The sequence below is a fragment of the Malurus melanocephalus genome, unplaced genomic scaffold (assembly GCF_030028575.1).
Source record: "Malurus melanocephalus ecotype Western Australia unplaced genomic scaffold, MMel_1.1 scaffold_199, whole genome shotgun sequence".
Taxonomy (NCBI): Eukaryota; Metazoa; Chordata; class Aves; order Passeriformes; family Maluridae; genus Malurus; species Malurus melanocephalus.
Window position 1 is genome coordinate 27,895 of NW_026623431.1, and position 24,612 is coordinate 52,506.

At 35.8% G+C, this 24,612-nt stretch overlaps 1 protein-coding gene across 1 annotated transcript in view; it reads left to right on the forward strand.

Moving 5' to 3' along the window:
• Positions 1-24,612, forward strand: part of JAKMIP1 (janus kinase and microtubule interacting protein 1) — a 42,805-nt gene that overhangs the window by 14,496 nt on the left and 3,697 nt on the right. The window contains exons 3-10 of the mRNA XM_057373502.1: positions 4,493-4,702; positions 5,401-5,520; positions 7,260-7,406; positions 8,007-8,147; positions 11,267-11,326; positions 19,593-19,721; positions 20,921-21,049; positions 22,892-22,975. Coding sequence (XP_057229485.1) covers positions 4,493-4,702; positions 5,401-5,520; positions 7,260-7,406; positions 8,007-8,147; positions 11,267-11,326; positions 19,593-19,721; positions 20,921-21,049; positions 22,892-22,975 — 1,020 coding nt within the window. The remainder of the gene's footprint in view (positions 1-4,492; positions 4,703-5,400; positions 5,521-7,259; positions 7,407-8,006; positions 8,148-11,266; positions 11,327-19,592; positions 19,722-20,920; positions 21,050-22,891; positions 22,976-24,612) is intronic.

Sequence of the window (24,612 nt, forward strand, 5' to 3'; positions counted from 1 at the left end):
AGTTACATCTTCTTTTTGTTATTCATAGTAACCAGCAATTCTTCTGTCATTATAGCCCTATTTTCAGAGTCAGGCACTTAATATAAAGGTTAATGAAATTTCTTCTGGAGAAGAGCGCTGTAGAATTTTGCTCTGCAGTTGGCTGAGAGATAACTTTGACAAGGATGGGTAAAGAGGAAGGTCTTGCACTTGGCAATGCAGCAGCTGGCTTTTTCCACTTTGGAAACTGAATATGTCATTGCCTTGATAGATGTGGCTTTTAATTCCCTGGGAATTTCTCTTTCAACCTCATGAGAGGCTAAAGTTCCCCTGAAGGTCTCTGACTTTCTTTCACTGTAGMTATTGAAGTGTGGCATAATTGGCAGGGGATGCTTTTTGCAATGACTGGCTTGATTCTCTTTCATGTTTGATAAATATTATTAAAAGACTCATTTCTGCTAATTTCTCTTAGCTGTAAGGACACAGACAGATACCTGTTCTTAGGAACCTGGGTAATTTTGACACAGGCAATGAATGCTAGCTCTTCATTGACATAATGCAGTAGTATCTCTGTTCAGCATCTAACATTTGACAGCACAAAACCCCTTAAGAAATGATATTTTAAAAGCTCTAATTTTATCTAAGTGCTCAAGAATAGCTTATGCTGCTGTGGGTGATTTCTCAGTAATTTGCCTCTGCCACTGCTTGTGAATGATCTTATTTTTGTTAAATCCTCTTCCAGASGTTGTTTCTCCTACTTTTCTTCTCAAGGCATATAGCTGAAAATACCTTCTAACCTCCCATTGCTCCACTGCCTTCCTACCACAGACTTTTTGTACTGAATTGTGCCACCCTTAAATGCATGTAAAAAATAATCACTGTTTTGAAGCGCTTTAAAATCCATACAAAACAAAGTGTAAAAGAGTTCACTTTGAAGCTGCAAAAAGTGGGTAAATTTGTTTTAAACTGAGAACAAATTTGAAAACCAAAGCAGTCAGTTGGAAGAAATTTCTGGGATTATATATTTTATTTAAAACAATACCTGTAAGCCCAATGCACGATTGGATCTCATTGTGCTAAATGTGGTGGAAGACAAGATGGTATCTGTCCTTTGTGTCTTAGTGAGAGGTCTCAAATGAGTTTCAGAACAGGCAGGAATATATGAAAGCAGTGGTGGGAGTCGATGCACGCAGGTCTCAGTTGCCACATCTTGGTCCTTCCAGTGGGTACAATGCTGTGGTGGAAAGCACGAAAATACTTCTTAATCTAGTCTGAAGAGCTTCTGTGCCTGAAAGCTCTCATATCACTTAGTCTAATAAAAAATATTATTTCTCTTTATGACTGTGTAAATTCTTAAGACAGTCTTAGCTATGACAGTGACGCTTCCACAACATGTGCTTTATTAAAATAGCAAGCAGCAGGGAACCTGGATTAATCCATTTTGATTTTCATTTGCCTAATGGAAGGTATGTTTGTCCCCACTAAAATAGAGACCATAATAGATAGTCTAATGCACATACCTGATTCATACCTAATYACATTAGGTTGTTTCTTTTATGGTGCCATTTTTTCCCTTCATGTAACAAACTGGCTCCAGTGATTCTCCAGTGGGACAGAACTGATATGGAGACTTTGCCTGAGCTTTTACAACTGTAAGAATATATAATACTAGGGTAAACTAAAGTCTTTTATGTCATGTTGTGTTCAATTTAAACCTAAACCATGTCTCCCTTTCTCCTAGTCATGTACCTGCACCTCCTCTTTCATTGCCTCCTGGGCCCTCAACAAACCRTCTCTCCCACACAGAGCTGAGGGAGGTTTCACTGCGATAAAATACCTCCTTTCCTGTTTTCCCCGCTCTGGAGAAATTTGTACTCTCTGTTAAGAAAGCAGGCAGGGAAGATAAACAAATTTGCTCGCATTGTGCAAGGCTGAAAAAGATAGTAAGTCTKTGGGTCAGATTGCAGTAGATGTAAGAAAAGAGACATTAACTAGTGAATACCATTATATTTGATAAAGGGTGTAACTACCCCCTTGAAGAGAGCACAATTTTATTGCCCCCATGGTTCTGAAACAGAAYTTGGAGTCAATTTTACTGCAGTTCAGTCATCTTTATCTGTTTGTGGAACGTTAGTTACTTAGGAAGTCTTTGTTCTGGTAGTTTGTGCTTATAAAAAATGAAGCACTGTTGCGGTGTTCTCTGTGCATATGCACGTTTACATGAGTAAGAGGTTCTCTAGGGCATTCCTGAAACTTAAAATAGAAAACCCAAATAAAAAAGGATCTGCAGTCATGGCTGTATGTTATATCAGTGTTTCAAAGTCTTTWATGTTTGACTGATACACGGGGTATTTGTTTTTTTTTTTCTGAAAGATGCACTACGTGTAGATTTTTATGGTATGAGGAAGAGTAGTAGGAAGAGCAGAAGAGAATTATGCCTTCCCTTAACCACCACCTCAAAGCCATGCTCTTTCATGGCATTTCTTTCTAATTTGTGTGAGCTTGTATGCTTTGATCAATGGACATGTGGGAGGAGGGGGATATGGGCATGACTACACTGGTCACATCTGTTTCAAAGGATCAGYTCTGCGGCACTTCAGCAAGAGGCAGAAGTTCCAAGATTGTTGCTTTCTTTTTTCTTCCAACTTGCAACCCGTGTTATTGCATTTACCATCAACTTGTGATATATGAAGACTATGAAATATGCTGCTTATTGGGTATCTGAAATTTGGGCTGCCTATTTAAMCTTGGGTCTTCTTGTTAAATGTGTGCCTTGCCTGGGCAAATTCCTGTGTCACTTATATGGATGTTCAGTGTGAACACCTGTGTAATTGAAAGCGAAACTGTCCACAGTATTTAGTTACATGACATTTTTTCCTCCCGAGGGTTCCCTGGTAGATCAGTGTGCATGACAGATAGCATTTAGTAAATGAGGCAGCTGCTTAATTTTTGTCATTGTTTTTCACTTCACAGTCCCTCTGAAACCCTGCATGTTGCAAATTCTTCCATTAATAAAAACTGCATTCTTTTCCTGCAAGTCCTTTCTGGCATACTTGGAAGCCTCATGAATGTTAATTGGTGCTGGGAAATATTGTATTTATTTACTGTATGAGAAGTTGGAACACAGGAACTTTACTAAATCAGGGAAGAAATCTCCATCAGAACCAATCTGTATCAAGTCCAGTTAGAATTTCAGAGTTGTCTAGACCACCTTATTCAATTCAAATCTGACCTTTTTATCTTTTATCATGGTTCATCCAGGCCATCTCCCACCATTCAGGATCTGTGCACAAACTGATTTCATGTGCTTTGTAGACTGGATTAAAGCAGGACTCCTGAAGAAACAAATTGCATCCAATCATGTAATCTCATTGTGTTAATCCTGTAAATCACTTTGATTGAACTATAAATTGCTTCTAGCATTTCTTTTTTTTCTTTTCCTTCCTTTATCTTTTGTATAATTAGACATATGGATGTAGGATTGTAATAAACAACAAATGCATGATTTAAAAAGTTCAAGATTTTATTTTATKTTTTGAAATAAGATTACAATACTCATACTTCCAAAATTCTGTCTGTTTATGTTGGCCAAGAAAACAGTTTTGTAAACTGAGGGAGATACAGCACAGTTCCAAAAAATATATTGTTAATGGTTAACATTCTTGTTAAGAAATCTGTTTCTATAGTAACTGCTGCAGACTGTCACTTCCTCTAGCATTTGGAATAGTACCAAAGTGAATTTAACACTGATACTGTGAGGAACAAATCCTATGAGAGCTGCAGTAGATCACTGCGAGCARTGTGCTTTATTTGGTATGGAGATACATGAACACACGGTTCAGTAACCAGAGAGGGTGTTTAAGAACYATTTCTTCCTACCCTTTATTCTTGTGGTCTGTGTGCAACTACTTTTTTCCTTCTACACAAAGACTACTCCTCATTTGAATCTTATAACAAGGGCAAATAAAATACTTAGGTAGGCTTAAAATTTGAAGTTTAAATACTGTGCATGTATATGCTACTAATTCTAAATGTCTGTGAAGAGATTCCCCACTCAAGTTTTGCTAATAAAGAGGAAATCAACATGGGGAAAATGTGTGTGGCTCAATCTTCAAAACAAAACTCAGGTGAGTTTTAAAGGGTGTGTTTATCCTATCTTATACTAGCCATGTTTCTTCTCTGAAAMACAGTGAATGGAGATTTTTCATCTYCTTRTAGAAGTGTGTATCCTCAGATGAAGTRGATGTTTTCAGTGGCTATGTATTCTGTTTCACTGCATGTTTTCATCTGATTTTGTTTGTCTCTTGAGTTTAGAGTGGACCAAGGAAATTCATGATCTCTGTTTAAGGACAAAGACTACAGAGGAGATTTATGTTCTTTTTGGCAGCCACAGTTTTGGTGCTGTTGTAATTCTAAGAGAAACAGAGCTTTGTTTTTGCAAGTTTGTGTGTTTGCATGCAGTGAGCACTYGGGGATGTTACAGAAACTTCCTTAATGCATTATTTCTTTCCAGATGGATGAGATAAAAGGCAAAGACAGGGTGATTTTGGCTCTGGAGAAAGACCTTGGTGTCCAGGCAGGCCATACACAGAAACTGCTCCTTCAGAAGGAAGCTTTGGATGAGCAGCTTGTCCAAGTGAAGGARGCAGAACGATACCACAGTAGTCCTAAGAGAGAACTTCCTGCAGGAGTAGGGGATATCAGTGAACTGATGGGAAGTTCGGTAAGAAAATGGTGTTTTCTCCAAATGTTAACTCTGGATAATTGCCTGGGTTCACCTTGGTTTTGTGGTTACTACTAGGAGTAGTTAATGATAAATGACCTGATGCTGCACTGTGCTGTTTCACWGATTATTTCAAAGCTCCTTGGACCTCTTAAATTGCAAAGAATGTTGAAAAATATGTGGATATAGAACTTCTAGAATTTACATTGTGATCCTTAGCTGTGAACTACAGTATCTTCTTACTATTTCATTACTTTAGGAATATTTTAGCCATCAGAAAATAGGTACTATACCTCTCAAAAACTGAGCCATGTGATTTTAGTCTATGTCCTTTACACTAGAACGATTTTAGGTGAAAGTAAGGAATCTGGTGAGAAGTAACCTGCTATACATGAAATATTATTAACCTAGACAGTTGTTTTTTTTTTTTAATTGTTAAACTTTACTTGCATTTCACAAGCAGATACAGTTCCTGTATTTCCACAGGATGTTTTTATTTAGTGTTTCAGTTAATTAATGTATTTCCACAGGATGTTTTTATTTAGTGTTTCAGTTAATTAATTTAAGTTTTGCAGACACTGATGTACAAGTCTGTTTTAAATTTACACAATACACTTGCTAAGCTATGATATGAACCAATGGATAGTAAAATAGTTTTAAAAGGTGATTTTATGAATCTCTATGTTTTTGATGTAAAGGAACAGCATTTGGATGAACGAGATGTGCGGAGATTTCAATTAAAAATCGCTGAACTGAATGCTGTAATAAGGAAGCTGGAAGACAGAAATACTCTCCTAGCAGATGAAAGRAATGAACTGGTAAATTAATTAGTAATAACACAGATGGTGACTGGGAGGGCATCTTTATGGCAAAAGATTTAATGCTGGARAGTCAGTGTTATAAATAATTTACAAATTAGTCTGGGTTGGCCTCAGTCAATTATATTAAATWTAACAGAGATTTCTATAGAAATTAAACTTGTGACCATAGAAGACATGGATGGAACCCTTCTTCTTCCACAAAATTAGAAATTTACAAATAGTCATAGTAATCAAATTAAGTGGTATATTGCCTGTAGCACYGTGTAATGTTGTTGGGTAAAACATGCATAATCCATGCACTTAAATTGCTGTACTCATCCTTTTGAAATTTGTTTTTGTGATATGCTTATGCTAGSTAGGAGTTAAAAAAGCTTTCTTGTGCTAGTGATGAAGTATCTTCCATTTCTCAAGGGAAATCTCTTAAGTAGGTGAAATTATCCTAGGAGAGGGATAGTAACTTGCAATAGAAAGGATATGACATGAATTTTAAGAATGAATTTTATCAACCTTTCTCACTAGTTAATTGCTTGTACTGAGGTTAATGGTAAAACTCCCATTGACTGYGATGGGAGGTGATTTTCACAACAGGAGTTTCTACACATGTCCTGTGATGCCCTAATTCTAGTGGCAGTAGAAAAGATTTTTCATTCTAAATGGATGGAACCTATATATCTGATTCTAAAATTATGCTGAGGGCTGAAGTGCCATGTGTCAGTCCTGTAGTGAGTGAAACATTGACATCTTCCTCCTTGTTAATCCTTTCTGTGGGCCTAAATAATTCAAARCATCCCTGAAGAATGCTGAAGTATTGCAGAGTATCCTTCAGTGTCCCTCCAGATGGAGGGCACGTGTGACTCAGTCAAGCYAACTCTTCTTGATTCTAGATTCAGTAGCATAAGAAATGTATTTGGAAAGAGATGTGAATCAGGTTTTATATTATGAGACAATATTACACATAAAACCAGTAGTATCAGCAAGGCCATATGATTAAGCAGTGTGAAAAATAATTTTCTCAAGAATGAAATGGAAAATCAAATACACAGTGAAATTATCTCAGGGGAAAAAAATCTCTCTTCTTTCCAGTTAAAACTCAGCAAATTTAAAAATCTTTTCACTGAGAAAATTAGATTTTTTTGTTTTCAAAAAAATAGCTCATGAAGTAAAAACAGTGAAATATTGAATATATACAAATGCAAGAAAAAACAATAATTTGCTTCATGTAATTGTCTAACATCATAAAACCACAGGAACAAAATTGAGCAGCTTGAAAATGTCAGCAGAATGCTGAGATTGAATCTGTGCCCTCTGGCTGACTTCTCATTGCTCTAATTATGCATTAGGTAAAGGGGTTTTTAAAGTAARGTAGGAAGAGTGTCCTCCTAATCAGGGATGGCTAAACTGGTGAAAACAACTTGCCTAGAGACCTAGTTGGTCACAAGAGTCTCATATATGTTGAGATTAGTTTGTAAAGAAATTACTTTATGGATCATCAGAAGTGTTTGCCAAGAGCAAAATCCAGTGACCAAATTTAGTGTTTTCTAGACCGTACAAAAATTTTGCATCTTATTTGTTTGGGCTCCTGTCGTTCTTAGCTCAGCAGTGGTGTATATCAGATACCACTTAACAGAAGAGCTAAACTTTCTGAATTAAGAAAGGCAAGTGAAAGCAAACCTATTTTTTCYTTCCTTCAAGGGTAAACTAAAGCACAGCTAACTTTGTTTCTTTGCCATTTGCAGCTGAAACGTTCTCGGGAGACAGAAAGTCAGCTGAAGCCTTTGGTGGAAAAAAATAAGAGGATGAACAAAAAAAATGATGATATGTTGCAATGTATCCAGAGAATGGAAGAGAAAATAAAAAATTTATCAAGGGAAAAYGTAGAACTGGTAAGTAACCATCATTGGTAAGTAATCATCTCTGATGTCATGTTAYAAGAACACACTGCACACAGTTACTTTGAGGTGGAAGTGCTTGTGAGGCTTTTATTCTAACACAAACAGATCAGTCTCCACAGTGGGATGGTGCAACTGTCAAATGCAGACAATGCAGCTGAATACTCATATTCTAAATTGAGAGTGGCACATTTCACACTGATTAAGGGAAAGGTGCACAGATAGATAAAATGTTTTTGCAGGCTGTAAAAAGCTATGGCTAAAAAGCAGCTTTAATAAATACTGCTTTTATGATTAGAAGTCAGAATTGAATTTGAGTGCATGCACTATGCTAGATCACTGAGTTCACTTGTCTGCTAATGTTTTTCCCAGACTGTGTTCTTTGATTCTGTTTTAAAATATCTTATGTGAGAGATTAACACAGATGCATATAGAATGTATTTTKTGTTGAAAGAGGCCTTGTGTTGTAACGAGTATGCACTGATGAGTTCAAAGAATTCTTGGTTGCTACATCACACATGAGAATTTTCCTTCTGTTTCAGCAACGTGCTTTAAAACATTCTTTATATGTTTTTCTTTTTTTTTTTTTTGTAGAAAGAGAAGTTGTCTGCACAACCAACATTGAAGAGGCACACATCTTTGAATGATCTCAGCAGCACACGAGAGAAACAAGAAATTGAATTCCTTAGACTGCAAGTCAAAGAACAACAGCATGTTATTGATGATCTCACAGTGGTAATGTTTATGACTGGTATACACATGTGCATGCACACACATCTATAGGCAAGCTAAAGATTTGAGAGGAATGTTTTAACTTCAGTTGTAGTAGTGATACAGAAATAGTTCTTTGGTGTCAAAGGGTTCTTGTTATTTCTCAGGTAGTCAATGACTTTTTTTTGGAATGTGTATGAATCTTTGTATTAAAAATATTTACCTATTATGAGCTKCTTGTGAAGAAAAGTGCATCATCAGCCCATTGGCCTTACTTGCAAAACTGGCTGTCAACAAATGAGGAGCTTGAGTAAAGGACACTTTCCAAAATTTAATGACTAAAATGTGTTGGATGCAAATCCTGGTGCAAACCCAAGCACTCCCCTGATCCAGAAGTTCTCCTAAAAGAAAGGAACATGGTGGTGGTTGTGATTTTGCCTGGCTAAGCATCTCTAGCTGAGATGGCCATTCCAGGTGTATTTGTAACAGATGGGGAGAGCTGTGTGTGGTGCATCAAACCAAAGGTAGCAGTATGGTTTAGGATTAGAATTGCACAGCTGCTACCTCTSACTCCAAAGGCTTCTTAAGGTGATGCTCATAGATGTTTGCAGTGTTTGATCAGAAATCCTTCAAGCTGTGTTTGATGAGGAATCTTTCAAATTGTGTTAGAGGTGTTTTAGTGCTATTTAGTGCAATTTTTGATACACCCTTCTGGTGCTGGCAGAAATGATATAAAATCTCTGAGAGACCCTGGTCCCTCTGGAGCAGCAGCTGGAACTCAGGCAGACTCAGACATCTCAAATGGCACTACTAACTGCTCCAAAATGATGAAAAGAATTTAAGAGCATTCTGTCTAAATAGAAAATTAAATAATTGGATACATAATTGAAAATAAAAATAGRAGATCCAAAAAGAAAAAAACAAAGSTATGTTACTGCTGTATCTKGAACATTGTCTCGATTCCTGGCARTTCCTCTGAGATTTTGACCCAGGATATTTCTCTGAAATCAGTGCCAAAGTTTGATGTCTGTGTGCATTCTCGAGTCACAGTGTTACAAGCAGTAGGATGTATRATGTAGGGTCTGGCTCACAGAGCAATGCTGCTTTAGCTTCCAAATAAAGCTGTACAGTCAGGGATGGTGATATGATATTAGATGTGCAGTATATGGCAGATATAACCTCACTTCTATTACAGTGCAAAGTGGGTATGAAAGGACTCTCTTTTTACTGTCTCARCTAGTAATATGAGGAAGTATACTGTATCCTGACTTTGGTCAAATAATATTAACTTGTGTTTAGTGTGAAAGTAAAATAAACAAATACTTTAAAATACTGTTTCATTTTTGCTTTGTTTCCTATTTACAGATACTGTTCCACTTGCAGAAATTAGTTAAATTTTTARCCAGGAGAATTTTTTCATTCCAGTACAAACTAGTTGAGTCTTTGCCTTCAATGTGAATGCAATGGAATTCTGCACATTGTTGTGCTTTTGAGCTCTCTRTTCTGGCCCAAACCACACCTCTACAGACTGCAAATGTATCATAGTTACCAAGAAYGACCCAAATGTCCCATGTCTGATTAATTTAAAAATCATCAGCTKAACTYCAGCTGAGACCAATATGATACACAGACATGAGAACATTAGTCTTAGGCGATAGGTATGTCTGAACTGATTAACAGTGTCATCTGTAGGGTATCTTTGATGATGTTGAAACCTTGCCAACTTCTCTCACCACAGTGGTATTCTGGTTAGTTTTTAAAAGAAAAGCTGTCAAGGTAAATTCAGATGACTGCAAAATATGCTATTGGCTTTTAATTGGCTTTATTATTTTTCTGGCTCGATTTATGTTGAGTCGGTAAATTAAGCAGTCTTCTTAACAAACAAGATTAGAAACAGGMAGGACTGGGATTTTGGAAGTGTTCATTCTGCACTGCATTTGTTTGGACACCTGCCTGGGAAGCAGGGTGTCCCAGTTAAAGCAGGGATGTACCTTCACTAGGTACCTGAGAAGAGAGCACTTTTCTTCAACAATACAAAATTCAACTGTCTGGTTTTGACTTTAGTTTAAAATATTATATTTTGCAGCTTGACATACCTGTACCATTCTACCTTGGTAGTCATTATTTTCCTTATTTTTCAAACCACTAGTGCTATATAGATTGTACTTTTCTCAGTTATTTTGAATTTTCTAAAACTTAATTCCTGGAACAATGTGCTGATAAATAATTTTATTGTGATTTCTACTGTAAGCTTCGTATTTTTACAGTTTCTGAATGTAAAGCAAATAACTGAATASAATAATACTATGCAGTGAGCAATAACTGCTAAAGAAGCACTTGGAATTGCAATCTGTCKTTTAAAAATAGAGGTGCTGCAAACAAAGATGCAGAGCTAATCAGAAAAAAACCCAAGAAGACAGAGCACCTGCCACCTGTGTTGTTGGGGTTTTTTTGCTTGCTTCTTCGCATTTTTTACCTTGTCTTCCTCCTCTTCTCCTTTGGAATTTAAGGCAGTRTTCTCGGATTTAGATGAACATAAATCTTGTATTTCCAGTCATGACCTCCTCATGTTATGGTATAATTTCTTGTGATCTTGCACCAAAACTGGAGTAGAAAAAAGACACCGACTAAGTTGACACGTTCTGAGAGAGCCTTTGGATTTGAGACTTTTGCCCTACAAGGATAAGTCAGATGTAACAATATATCTGCATTTGCATACTTGTATATCAGAGTATGCCTCATATAATGACTTTTAATTACTAAGACTGGACTCATTTTTGGCTACTGACCTGCTTCTTCAGGATGGTTGAACACTGGAATGAGACTCTGAATTCTGTTTCCATAGTGAGCTTCTTGGTAAAAGAGTCAAAAGAACTGTCAGAAATCTGTGCTCAGTATTTAACCAAGCCTTTTCTTGCCAACTTCCCATCAAATCATGTGAAGTACATGGCTGAAGGTTTGTTTGCTAAAGGCATAAAGCTGCAGTGCAGTGTGGTGTAACATGGTGTTATTTAAAAGGATAAAGACATCGTGCTAGCTTTTCCAGAGGCTTTAAGGAAATGTTAATGATATTTCTCTGTGTTAGACATATCTAAGCATAGTTTTAAAACAAACCCATACCAAAATGTTCTCTTTCCTTCCAGGAAAGAGAACGGTTATTGCGGTCTAAAAAACAGAGGAGGAAAAGTCTGAAGCCTCCAAAGGTGAGCAAACCTTCGGTTTTTCATGCATTTCTTTTGCTGTGAACAACACCTGTTTCAAATACTGCCTGAATTTAAAGTTCTACTTAATAAGAAAAATCCAAATAATTCTTCTTTTTACTCTGGTGAGTGCCTAATTTTTTTAGAGTAATTCAAGAGTTTTGTACTGCACACAAGTGATGTTGTTTTGGGGTTTGTTTTAAATAAACAATAAAATTACACTTCTAGCCTCTGCAGCCTAAATATTCAAGTGGCTTGAGGCATAAAGGATTTAATGGCTTGAAACAATTAGGATTTCAAAGGACGAATACTCAGTCCATTTTTAAGAACATACACAACTTAAACTATTTGTACTAACATAGAGCTAAATACAAATTAAAAAATAACTCATGCTGGGGATGTTACTGAAATAATATTTCTGTATCGATGTATAAGTAGTAGTATTATTCTAACTGTTATGCTCTTGTAAACTTTCTGCTCTATAACAGAAGATTCAGGAGAAGAATTTAGATTCTAAAACCAGAAAAGTTTTGGTTCAGAAAGTACCCTTGAAGTTTGTTGTAACATGTGCTTGAACTAATTTGCTGAATAATGTTTTCTGTGATGTTGAACATTAGCAGCCTGGAGCATGTGTGTGGGAGGTGGGAAATGGAGTAAGAGGGGAAAAATGGAAATGAATAGTGGAGATGTCATTATCATCTGTATGAAAGCTTAAGATATATTCTGTCATAAATGGGTGCCTTGTGTCACTGTGTTCTGCAGAGTCTATTCCTGGTAATCTCCAGGTGGTGCTTTTTTTATTGTTCTGCACTCTCTAATGCCTATATGCTGAAAATTTATCCTTTGGGACTCTGTTTCACTGGTAATTTCTTCCAATTCTGCTTCTAATAATGATGCATCTTTTACACAGGAAGAAGGAAAAAAATCAGAAGTAAAAATAAGTCCTGCCAAATATATTCACAGCAACTGTAAACCATTCTTTCTTGGTGTAGTATAACTGGAAATTTGTGTTTTGAGAGCAATTTTAAAAACAGAATGCAACAGTAAATATATATATATATGTATGTAACTTATACTGTACTTYTTATAGTTCTCCCTAATTATTAGCCTTTATCTGACTGTAAGTTAAATGATCATTTGCTAATTTGTAAAGTTCCTCATGAAACAAAACTAGTTAAGTCAGTTTTTTGGTGTTKGTAACTGTTGATGAGAAGTTCTATATGCTGAAAACTTGAATAAATATGCATTTATGTCTTAAAAATATTCTGTGTTAGTAGAACTTCAGCTGACAAAGGCTCTGTACCTTTCCTGTTTTGTCTTGAGCAGCCTGATAATTTTGTGGTCTTTTCTTCTTTTCCCTATCGACCAAAGCAAGAGTTGAGAAACATGAGGATTGGAGAGAATGGGCATGATGCCATTAAAAATTTTGTGGCAATGCTATTCTTTGTCTGCTAAGAGTGCTATAATGGGGGGAATTCTGCAGAGTTTACTGCAAGAATTGTATGCATATGGGCAGCAGAGTTAGTAGGGATGTGCTTCTTATATAGGGTATGATAGATCCACCAGAAAGAACAAATTAATCAGTAACAGGCATTTCTGCTACAACTTATTCTGTCCCCTGTCCATTAGCTCTTCAGTGGCTRTTTGACATTCTATGTGATGCTGTCTCCTGAAAAAAAAAGCAGGACTATAAAACAAAAACAAGTGAAAAAGAGAAAGTAGTGAGAGAMGAGTGAATGGGATTCTATGTACTATAGTAGTTGCACCTTATATACTCACTAGTTAATATATAACTGTGTTTAAACTTTSTAAATGAGCTGATTCTGTAAGGAATGAAAGAAGTAATCCATAACACAACTGTCTCATTACCTGCTATTGGATAAACCTGTAGACTAATCACATTTACATGCAGTTTTGACTCAGAATTTAACTGCTGATGATAACTTCTAAAAATCCAGTCCTGGYGTACAAGCTGATTTCCTTCCAGGCATGTGTAGTCCTGTGAGGATCGAAATTCTCATAGGAAGCTGTGTTTCCCACAGTTTTCCAGCAGTCTTTAATTTAAACAGTTTGTGTAGAATGGGCTACTTACTCAGTTGAGTTGGGATTTTACCATTTTCCTCCTCTATGTTTTTATAGCCTATATCAGGAATCCTGTATCAGAAGYAAATTGTAAAATTCATTTAACTGGGCATTGCAATTGTTGGTTAGATGTCAATAATTATACATGAGGTGCAAGGATCTCACTCTGGACAAAATGATAAACATTAAGTGCTTGGAAGTAGATATCTAAATAGGACGTATAAATTTTGTCCTAAAATTACCTGTTTCTTTCCACAGCCTGTAAAGACAGTCTAAGATGTGTTGTTTTACATATAGACAGATATATATGTATATGCAAGAGATAAGTGTATTTCTATGATCTGTGCAAGATTTTTACCTCATWCAGATGATATCACCTGTATAGAATAGTAGTGAAACTGTGCATTAATCTGTCCTTACCAAACACTTGGAAAAATAAATTACTGATCGAAGTCTTTGGCTTTGCTTCTCCAAGGTTTCTTAAATGTAAAATAAGCATTGACACAGTGAATTACAGTGGTGGAGTTGTATTTATTTCCAGCTGTGTCCTCCTCCCTGTGACAAAGAGGAAATAACTCATGAGAATGAGGTTTCATGAAAGTGGTCAGATAAGATCATTCTGGAAGGYATAGAATGATTCCTTTCTTGTCCTGATAAAGAGGAATTTGGTGCTCAGGCTGAAGATTTACGCTCATCTTCTGTTGCAGATTTTCCTAAATGGATGCTTTTACTCTCCAGCTTCCTTGATTCCTGAGGTAGTCTGACTGCAGAGAGTCTGTGGTTGTTTTCTAATGAGTCTGTGGTTGTTTTCTAATGAGTCTGTGGTTGTTTTCTAATGAGTCTGTGGTTATTTTCTAAAGGAGTATTTTCCTGGCAGTTGTTTCTGTTATCTAGAGCAGATTCCATGGCATGCCTTTCTCCATCTTTCAGACATCTTTGTGTGCATAATCTGGCAGCCTGGTCCAGTAGCCTTTACAGCCCTAAACATCAATCCAGTTGAGAAGCTTTTGAAAATTTTAATCCTTTTTTTTTTGTTGTTGTTTCTTTTTGTAATTATGTGTCAGTGTTATTTCTGGAGCTCTGTAGGCGCACTAGGTTACTGTTGCTAGTGTWGCTTTTCTACTGAGGACTCTTTCAGTTCCCAAGGGGCATAGGAGTCCATGGGACGATGCTGGCAGCTGCTTTGGGCTCCCTGAGGAGAGGAGCAGCAAAGAGGGATGGGCTTTATAACCTCTGTGCTTGCAAGGTGTTTAGAGGAGAATGCAGTGACTCTGTATAGTCAGGTACCTAATTTTTTCCCAGGTGCTTTTTAATTTTTTTTYYCCAATTTTTGTTGTGAAATGACTGAGAAATGTCAGAAACAGTGTTTTCAATGTTTTGTTTATTTTTGACATGTGGAGTGGAGTTAAATTCATTCCATGATGCATAGAGTCATGCATTTGAAATTAAGACATATTTACCCAGTTTATTTGGTAACTGCAGGACTCTATGGATTTGTGTCTTTTCTTAAACTTCAATAAATGAACTGTATTTGTGGTGGTGGAAAGCCTGCACACTGGTGAGATGGAGTTCATATTTCTTGTCTTATATTTTTCTTTTTTTCTCTGCCTCTGTGCTTTGGTGTGCCTGTATTTTTCTGGCTGCCAAGAAATGACATATAAGCACGAAGGTAAGAAATTACTGATRAACACATCTGATTGCATTACAAGGAAATATATCTTGGATCATTTTCATCATGTTTGATTAAGTCTCTGAAAATGAGATATTTAAATGTAAAATGAARCTACTTTAGCAACAGAGAAATCAGATTATATTGAAATTTGCATAYAATGTAATCTATGTGTCACTACTGATTTATAGTATTCTAAACTTYGATGTTTACTGAGCACTATACTTCAACAGAAGCATTAATATTTGAGTTATAAAGACCTAATGCAAAATTTTACTTTAAAATTTTGTGAAAACATTGCTATAAATCCACATGAAAACTACTTGCTATTAAATGCATGGCAGTAGTCAGTGGAAATTAGAATGTAAATCAGAATTTTTCTGCAATTTACATGAGTATTTTCTCAATTAAGAAGCTGTTATTTAGAAATAAGAAATGTGCAGATCAGTACAAAGGAATCTCTCAAGCTGTTAATTGAGAATGTTCCCATTTTTRAAACAAGTTTGAATGAAACTTGAATGAATGTAGTGTACGTACTTACAAAAATCCAGTGAGTATTGTACATTTCTATATACTTTTCAAAAACCATTGTGGTTCAGCTTTTCCATGTGTGGAATCTCCCTTGGAGTTGTTACATTTCTTGCTTTATTATTTATTACAGTGTTTATCAACAACTGAATGACTCACATGTCTTTCTTTTGATTTTTATTTTTTTTTCTCTCTCTACAGCCATCCCCTTGCAAATTAAGTTGTTTTGGTTTTGCTGTGAATCATTTTTTTGTAGCTGTTTGCTTGAGATACTAGATGATCAACAGTAAAACCGGTTATTTTGTAATTATGTCATGAAGTAATTCGTACATGTGCAAGTAATATACAAAAATTAAATACTTTATCTGTATTGCTGTGGACAGTACCTGCTCCACAAAAAGTTAAAAATACAGCTTCTCCAAAAAGCAAAGAGACTTAAAAAAGTAGTTCCCTTGTAACTCCAAATATTACAGGAAGTCTTTATAGCATTTAAAAATGTTTGACTTTTAACTCTCCTTTAAGTGCTCGGTTTTTTTTAGTGCGATGGGAACTATTCTTTTTTTTTTCAGAATTCACTCACATCTAATAATCAAGTGGTTTATTTATTGGTATAATCACATTATTTCCCCCTACTTCTGCTACTAGAGAAATGTTTAAATGCAGATATAATTTTTCACAATGATGGCATTGCTTTAAGTATCTGCTCTAGCCTATATACATTTGTGTAAAATCAAAACCACTGTGGTTTTACTAATTTGTTTTCACTTCTTGAAATGGCATGGTTGGGTGTGTGCATGCAGGGTTAAAAGAACACAGATATTTAGACTAAGTCACCTGAAAGTGACTGTACATCAGAGTAGCAAAAAAAAAAAAAAAAAAAAAATCCATAGGTATGTAAGCTTTTATTGTCATTTCTAACTGAGCTGCTGCTCGCCCTCGTGGTACTGTGTTCTCTGTGCCATATGATAATAAATTGGAGTTTTGTTCTCCATCTTTTAGAAGTCCCTTCTGCCAGCCTTTTCAAAAACCAGACTTGATGCTTATTTACTTTGTCGGTCTTCAGACAGTAATTCATTGTGGGTTTTGGTTGAACTTTGCTCAACCAAAGCATTTATTTTGCTTTGTCATTCTGAGGCCAAACACCCTTGAAGGAGAAGGCACGAGCAGGGGCACCTGATCTTTGGTGATCTGAGTTGTTTGTCCTTGGCTGGAATCCTCCAAAGCCCACGGTGGTTCTGAGCCCCATCCACAGACAGGCAGACATGGGCAGAAGAGCAGGATATCAAAGTATCCGCATGAGAGTCTCATTTTTTATCTGGGATTGCTCTCAACATCTCTGAGTAAAACCTTCCTGCACTGCAAATTGAGGATGGGGTTTGCATTATAATTTCTTGAGTTTTGTTTACCTGCCACAGTCTTCTTTACCTCCGTAAGAAGTACCTTCCTGTTTTTGAAACTGTATTTGAAGATCAATTCGGAGTCAGGAAAGTGAGTTGAGCTGGCTACTGAAATTGCAATTTTGTCTTCTTTACAACTTGAAGTAGCACCATTTCTGTGTCCCTATTTTCAATCTCCAAAATTTATTTGTAGTGTTACAATTTGTAGTATTAAATGGTTGTAAGCTGCAGCAAGTATCCAGTGAGGGAGAAAAGCTGGCCAGGCCATCTCCCAAGGACTAATTACACCTTGTTTTTTTGTGGTAATCCTCTGTACTTTAGAAAGAGAAGTCTGGAATGGTTTTAATTCAAGTATGAGAAAGTGCGTTAGCTCTCTGGGTAAGTGTTTTTATTTTTAGAATATAACTTAAACCTGTTCCTTGTGCCCTTTGTTTTGTTAAGAAGGGCAGAAAGGTGAACTGGTGAATGCTGGAGGAAAGGATTAAATTATCCCAAGGAACTGTTTGTCTTAAGGACATTGCACATAGCTCTGCCTGGTGAAAGGATCAMAGTGCTTCCTAAACACGTGAGGAAAGAGGAATCTCTTTCCAACACTGTAACTGTGACCTTATGGATACACAAAGTAGTGGTCCAGTAGGTTGCAAAAGGAAAGGTGTTTTCAAAGTTTCTTCAGAAGCTCTTTGCCTTTYGTGCTGCTTCATATTTATCTGCATGCATATGGATAAATATAGTCTGTTTAGAAAACATATGGCTTTTTGTYTTTTGTGGGTTTTTTGAGTGCATAATRTAATTTCAAATGGTGATTTTATTAGAGCCAGTTCATTTAAGTATCAATAAATTTAAATTTCTGAATGAAATGTTTAGAAGTGCTGTTTGAAGGGCTCATCTTAAGTGAAGCAATTGAGTGATTCAGGACATGACCTTGGAGCCGTCTTTGGCAGTTGGAGTGGAATTAGCTGTGCTGTGAAACTATTATGGGCTTGTTCAGCTTACCAGTGATGAGGCTGTGACCTGGCAGACCGTGGTGACCAGGGCTGAACTGTAAATGGAGCACACGGTGTCATACATGCAGGCAAAAAGACACACCCAAAAGCTTGATGTTTTGGAAACCCTTAAATCAAGACAGAGTATTCTGACTGTTGATGAGAGCTATGCTGAGCCAAAAGAATATAGTGAGCATTATGGGGCTTTGTGAGAAAGAGCAGGCAGTACTTATTTAGGTATTCTGGAAAATTAAATTTAAGTCTGGAAAACTGCAGGGAAAGGCAAATATTTGGAAATCATCATGAGATAGGCCATTATGGATAAAACCTTTCAGTACCTTGAATTAAAATGATAGATCACAATTCCACCCAGGCAGTTTGGCTTTGGAGAAATGTAGGATTCATGATGTTTGGAATTAATAGCAACTTCTAACTTTTTTAATCCATATGGCTTTTTTTAATGAGCAAGCTATTATCTTCTCATAGGTAACCTGTGATTATATTTGAAAAAAAAAAAACCCCAAACAACAAACTGTGACATCAAGATCTGTGCTTCAGTATCAACCAGTGGCAAAAAAATACAGAGATGGATTGACAGATCTTTGTCTTCTTACAGCTGCCTCTCTCCACTRCCCTCCCTGTCTAGGCTGCTACATAACCTGACTCCATTTTTCAGCAACATCCTCTAAAAATATTTTTAATTTTCTTGCTATTCTGAAGTTGTGTTGGATTCTTAGAATAATTGTCTGGTGTAAAACRTTATGCTTTCTATTTATTCATTAATAACCATTGAAAACCTGTTTTTTTCTAGTTAAATTATAAGAAAATTGGTTTATAGCAGTTGAATTTCCAATGAAATTTGCTGCTTTCTATGCATATGTTTATATAAAAAAACCCACATTTTTTACAATTGAAATTGTACTCACTTCCACCAATTASTAATTTTCTCCACTTTTCTCTAATTTTCCGTAAGCGTGCATTTAATTGATAACATTTTGTAAAATTTTTAAAATCTGCAGTGAAATGCTGTTTTTTGCAAAACATGTCTTTATCGTTAGAAAATTTGGTTAGAAATTGGAGGAAACTTTTTGAAAAAAAAWGAGAATGGTGATATTGAAAACATAAATGGTAAGCATTAATTTATACTTTCAACTAGGGTTTTCCAAAACAGACTTTTTTTTCTTTTCAATTCATGTGAACAATTAAATTTGTTCTACACTGGTCTTCAGAAATTTTTTTTTCGTTTTGCTTGCACATCTTATATATTGCATTGTACTGGCTACTTTCTTCTGAATGGATATTGGATTTCTTTCCTGTGAATCTTGTAGGACTTGTGTGAGTTTGATAATTAGATTTTATAGTTTTGCTGAAGTGTTATTCTATTGGCATTTACCTCATCTCTTTGCTATGTGCAGTTCAGTTCTTGGAGGTTTTTACACAAATGATGTTGAAAACGTACCTCATTTAATCAGAAAACAAGAGTTTAAAATGGTACCTTTCTTTCTTCCTAAATACTAAAATAATCATCAGAGAAGATCTTGGTTACTGTTTTACTGGGTCATTGGTGCTTTTCATCTGTTTTGCTGGTAACTAAAAAACTAATTTTTCAGAGGCATGTTGTGGAGACATTTTTTGGATTTGATGAAGAATCTGTTGATTCGGAAACATCCTCTGTAACTTCATACAACACAGATAAAACAGACAGGACACCAGCAACACCAGAAGAAGATTTGGAAGATGTAAGTAGTAAATGATTCATTCTTCTTTCTACTTCTTGAAGTAGAAATACAAACTTTTATTCAGCTATTCTATCACATGAACTGTGAAGGATTTGGCAGAGAATTCCTTTGGTTTTTGTGAAGTCTAGTAACACATACACTTTGCAATAAAATTAATAAGATAATATTCTGCCTGACAGATTTGGCAGATATTGGGCTGAGAAATACAATTTTTTTATCAAACCCTTTCTTATTAATCAAAAGAAAATGAATRGGCACATTGCTTTGCCAAAAGTCAGTACTTACTAGACAATAGTTTGCCTTTCAACCTTATAATTTATTTGACTGTTTTGATACAATCAGGATTTTCTTTCTTTGCTCACAATACTCWGAGAGCCCTTTGCAATTCATGAAGGCTTAAATGATCATAGGTAGTGAATACCCAGTGACATGTTTTGTCTCAGCCCTGTGCTATACAGTGCTGCTGGCCTACTTTATAAGATTGCGTGCATAAGGACAAAGCACGAATTAGATGCTCCTTTTCATCTTTCTTTCTTGTTCACTAACTTTTGCCTAATACTCCTCATTCAGAAGAAACTTCCTTTTTTCATAGGTTTAATATCTAATAATGTAACCTCTTTTTCTTAGAGCTTAAATTCCTGGAGCAAAAATTAATTGAAGGGAAGGACATGTCTTGTCCTCAGCAGTATAGGAAAGAACTTATAAGTGTTAAARTCAGTGGCTCAAAATTCAAAGAAAATAAAGACTTTGTAAATATTTCATATTAAAAGAATAAATTCAAGAAAATGTTGTATGGCTTTTGAAATGTAACTCCTGTGTCAATGTGCTTTATGCTGGCATTGTGAAGAAGTGTAAGGGGTAGGGATGRGCTGCATGAGAAATAGAATGAACACCCCTGTGGCTCTGCAGTCTGGCAGTGTTGCACAAAACAGTTTATTCCCATCTTTCCTCAGACCATTTTCCCATTTCTATATATTGCTGCCTTATATGCCTTACACTGTACTTAAATTGTATGGTAGACAGTTACTCATCATCCTTCCTTTCCTTTCCACTTGTTTTAAGATTTTCTACGTTGGTTAAACTTTTGAAATTTAGTATAAATTGTGTTGCTTATTATGTTTGTGAGTCTGTCTTCTGTACAGACAAACATATTGTTACATATATTTATACAAACTCACTTTTTTCCCCTCTTCATTAAGAGCACGCCTAAAGAAGAAGCTGAACTCAGGTTTTGCCAGCTAACAAGAGAATATCAAGCTTTGCAACGAGCATATGCATTGCTCCAAGAACAAGTTGGTGGAACCCTGGATGCAGAGAGAGAAGCAAGGGTACTTTTTTTACTGAAATTTCTTTAACTTTGAAATAGAAAAAGCTGAAAGAAGTTGTAATAGCAGAAGGTATCTTTGCAGGTCAGTGAAATGTGAAGCCCAATGTTTTTGAGGATTGGAGGATTTCATCAGTCAAGAAACAAGTCAAATTCATCTGGTGTGATCAGAACACAGATGTCATTATACTTTATTTTAGCATAACATATAAAGATTTATATATGACATATTAAAGATTCCTAAGGCAGTGCTTTGAGAGTGATAACCCATTTGAACGTGCAGTTTGGATAGTGACGTGGTAGTTTTTAAATGAAACACAGGATAGGTTGTTACAAGTACTTAGATATTTTTTTCATATGAGTGTATTAAAAATGTGACCCAAATCTGAATCAAAAATCTGACCCAAATCTTAGTTCTGTCTTACTGGAAAGCAGTTTCATGAAAGAGGAAGTGGGGGCTCCTGATCGACACCAAATTGAACACAAGCCAGCAGTTAAAAAACACCTCACCTTCCCTCTATAACTTCCCCAAATCTCAAAAAAAAAGGAAAAAACATTACATTCTGTAAAATATTACATTACTACCCTTCTACATGTGGCCTTCACTGTACTGTGCCACTTCAATGTATTGCTAAGAATGCAGGACAATGATTTTAATGTGTCTAAAAATTACTGGTGGGAAAGGACTCAACCAAACTAAACTAGATTTTTGGTTTTTTTTCCTGTGAAATGTAGTTCTTACAATRGTAGAATTACTGATTTATGGCTTTATTTGTTAGAATTATCAGCGTCTTACAAAAGYCCAGTCAGTTTTGACACTCTCTTTTTAAGCAGGACACTTAGCCAAGGAAAGCAATAAAGACTTTGAAGATCACTTCTCAAGATAGAATTAGAGTGGGGGGCATAATTCCATCTTCTGTTACTGGAAGATTTCAGGGCAAGACATTTATTTGCAGTTATGAGAGGCTGTTATATATTTTCTTTGCCCTCRTGGTCTTTTTTAAATTTTATTTTGCAGGCATTTGCTGACTGTCCTTTTTGTGGACTTGGAAATTGTTACTATTTCTTTTGAATGACATTTTGGGTTTTTTGTCACATTCCTGCAAACCCATCTTTTGAGTGGGTCAGAAAGTAGCTTTTTGCTTGGTTCATTTTGTTGGAATGAACATTTCCTRTTACTTTTAGATGAGGCTTAAGGTAAAACAAGGACCCAAAGATGCAAAGATGCAGGATGAAATCCCTGTAGGAATATTTAAACTTCTTGCAGGAAAARGTACCTGAAGTAGGGTGGGAAAAATACTTGCAGTAGCTCAAGACGCCTCAGTGGCTGAGGGTCTCCAGAAACATGGTTTATTTTAAATCCTTGTTTAGTTCCTTGTATGATCCAGTCCCTCTCAGGACATCACTGGATTTAGTGTAGTGGTTAGTGTAATAATCATGTAAATGAGGAAAAATGASCAGCATATGCTGTTTATGGGAGATGTAAATTATTTTGGGTCAATATATTTTATTTACCTAAAGRCCTTTTTCAGTGCTTAATGCAATTTTCTTTCTCCCTTGTCCTTTTTTCCCCAATTAAATTACTAAAGCTTATGAGCTAGCTTCTTAGAGCTTTTTCAGTTTCAAAATTAATTTTTTTCTTCCCCTGATAAGAACTTTGTTGCTGAATATGTGATGTTAACATCATTTTAGGCTAGGAAGGAAAAATCCTGTTAAACTGACAGCTTCAAATATTTTGTAACATAAACAGAAAAGCAACTATTTTTATGAAAAACATTAGAAGCTGACTGGGCAGCTCATAAAGCAGTAGAAAATATCTTTACTTTTGATTTTCYACCCCCTCCAGACTCGTGAACAACTGCAAACAGATCTCCTCAGGTGTCAGGCAAAAATTGAGGACCTGGAGAAAGCTCTAATCGAGAAAGGACAGGTAAAAGGCTCTCTTAATGTCCTCTACCACATCATTTTCTCCGTTGCATGCAGTGGTGCCCTTGCCATCTTCGTTGCTTACTGGGGTGTTGGTGTGAATGGTGCAGCTTAACTGCAACTGCAGCAATAGATTGCTTCATTACAGAAAAGGATTTTATAGTCTGAGAAAATGTCATTTCAGACTCATTTTCTAACACATAATACACTAAAGCGTGCTATCAAAATAACCATGTGTACATGCACATTCTGTTCCCATTGTCATTTGGTGAACGCCTTTCTCGTCTTTTCCACTGTGTTAATATTTGTTATAAATTCTAATAAAATATTCTATATTTGTACTGGAGAATATTTTTGATGTGTACCAAAGAAAAATTTAAAAAAGCCTCAACATTTAGACACACTAGAGATATGAACACTGAGCCCATCAGGTTACTGGAAGCCACTTGTGGTGTTACTCTCTTGGGTTTAAAGTCTCAGAGGACCCAATTGCTTTCACATCCCAAATCATCACACAAAGTGAAATTAGGCTTTATGCTTCAGTATATATAATATATGTAAATATTCAACAGAGATGTGTCTACTGATGCGTATTTAATATTGTCTAGGGTCCTCAGGAAGTCTGATTAAGAGTTATGAGCATGCATTTGCAAGTTGTTCAGTTGTGTAACTGCTAGAACACACAGTAGAAATTGGCAGATGTTATTTTATGTTTCATTGTTTGAAATAAGAATTGAAGATTGCAGGTAGCTTATARTAATAAAATAAGATAGAGCTAGCTATAGATCTACATTTCAAAGACTGATGATCCTGTAACAGTGAATACAACCAACCTACATATAATGCCAAATGAGTGATGACACTGTAGTTTATTCTTTGTAAGGAATTCTTTTTGTAAGATTCTGTATAAATGCAAAGGTTTGGGGACCATRTTCAAATTCAGGACAAAAATAATTTATGCTAGCTTCCACATAAACTGCAATTTGCTTAGTGAATTCCATGTAAATACAATATTACTAAAAATTGAGAAAATGGTAGCAATTTAAAAATGATGGCCCACTGAACTTCTGGAAGAATAAATGAAACCAAAGACTTCTGAAGCATCTACTGCTGCTACTTTGCTGTGTTGATGAGAAAGATGTGGGCAAATTGTTGTGTAGCTGAAAACATTAACAAAATTGTTGACTGTTACAGTGTATAATGTAAGTACTGTGTGTGTAAATAAGATAAATGAATTTGGATACCCATGTAAGGAATTATTTCTGTGATTTTTCTTCTAGAGTATTGTGTCAGAAAGGTGTATCTGGGAATTGGAATTTAATTAATTATCACTTTGAGATTCAGAACCACATTTTCAACTTTGTATTTCTTAGCAATCCYGAGAAGGTGAACAGGGGTGTAACAAGGAGCACTATGATGTTGTGGGCTGGTTTACACACTGAACATTAGTTTTCCACAGAGGGGGATCACAATKCCTTCCTGGGAGCTCTAGCACCTGCTTGGTTCTCCTGACCTGTTAGTATTTACATTCAACAAAATAAATGTTTGTGATGATAAACTGAATTCTTTGTGCACTATGTGATTTTTAAAAAAACATTATTTTATTATTACTTTGTCATTTAGATGGTCATGGTAGTGATG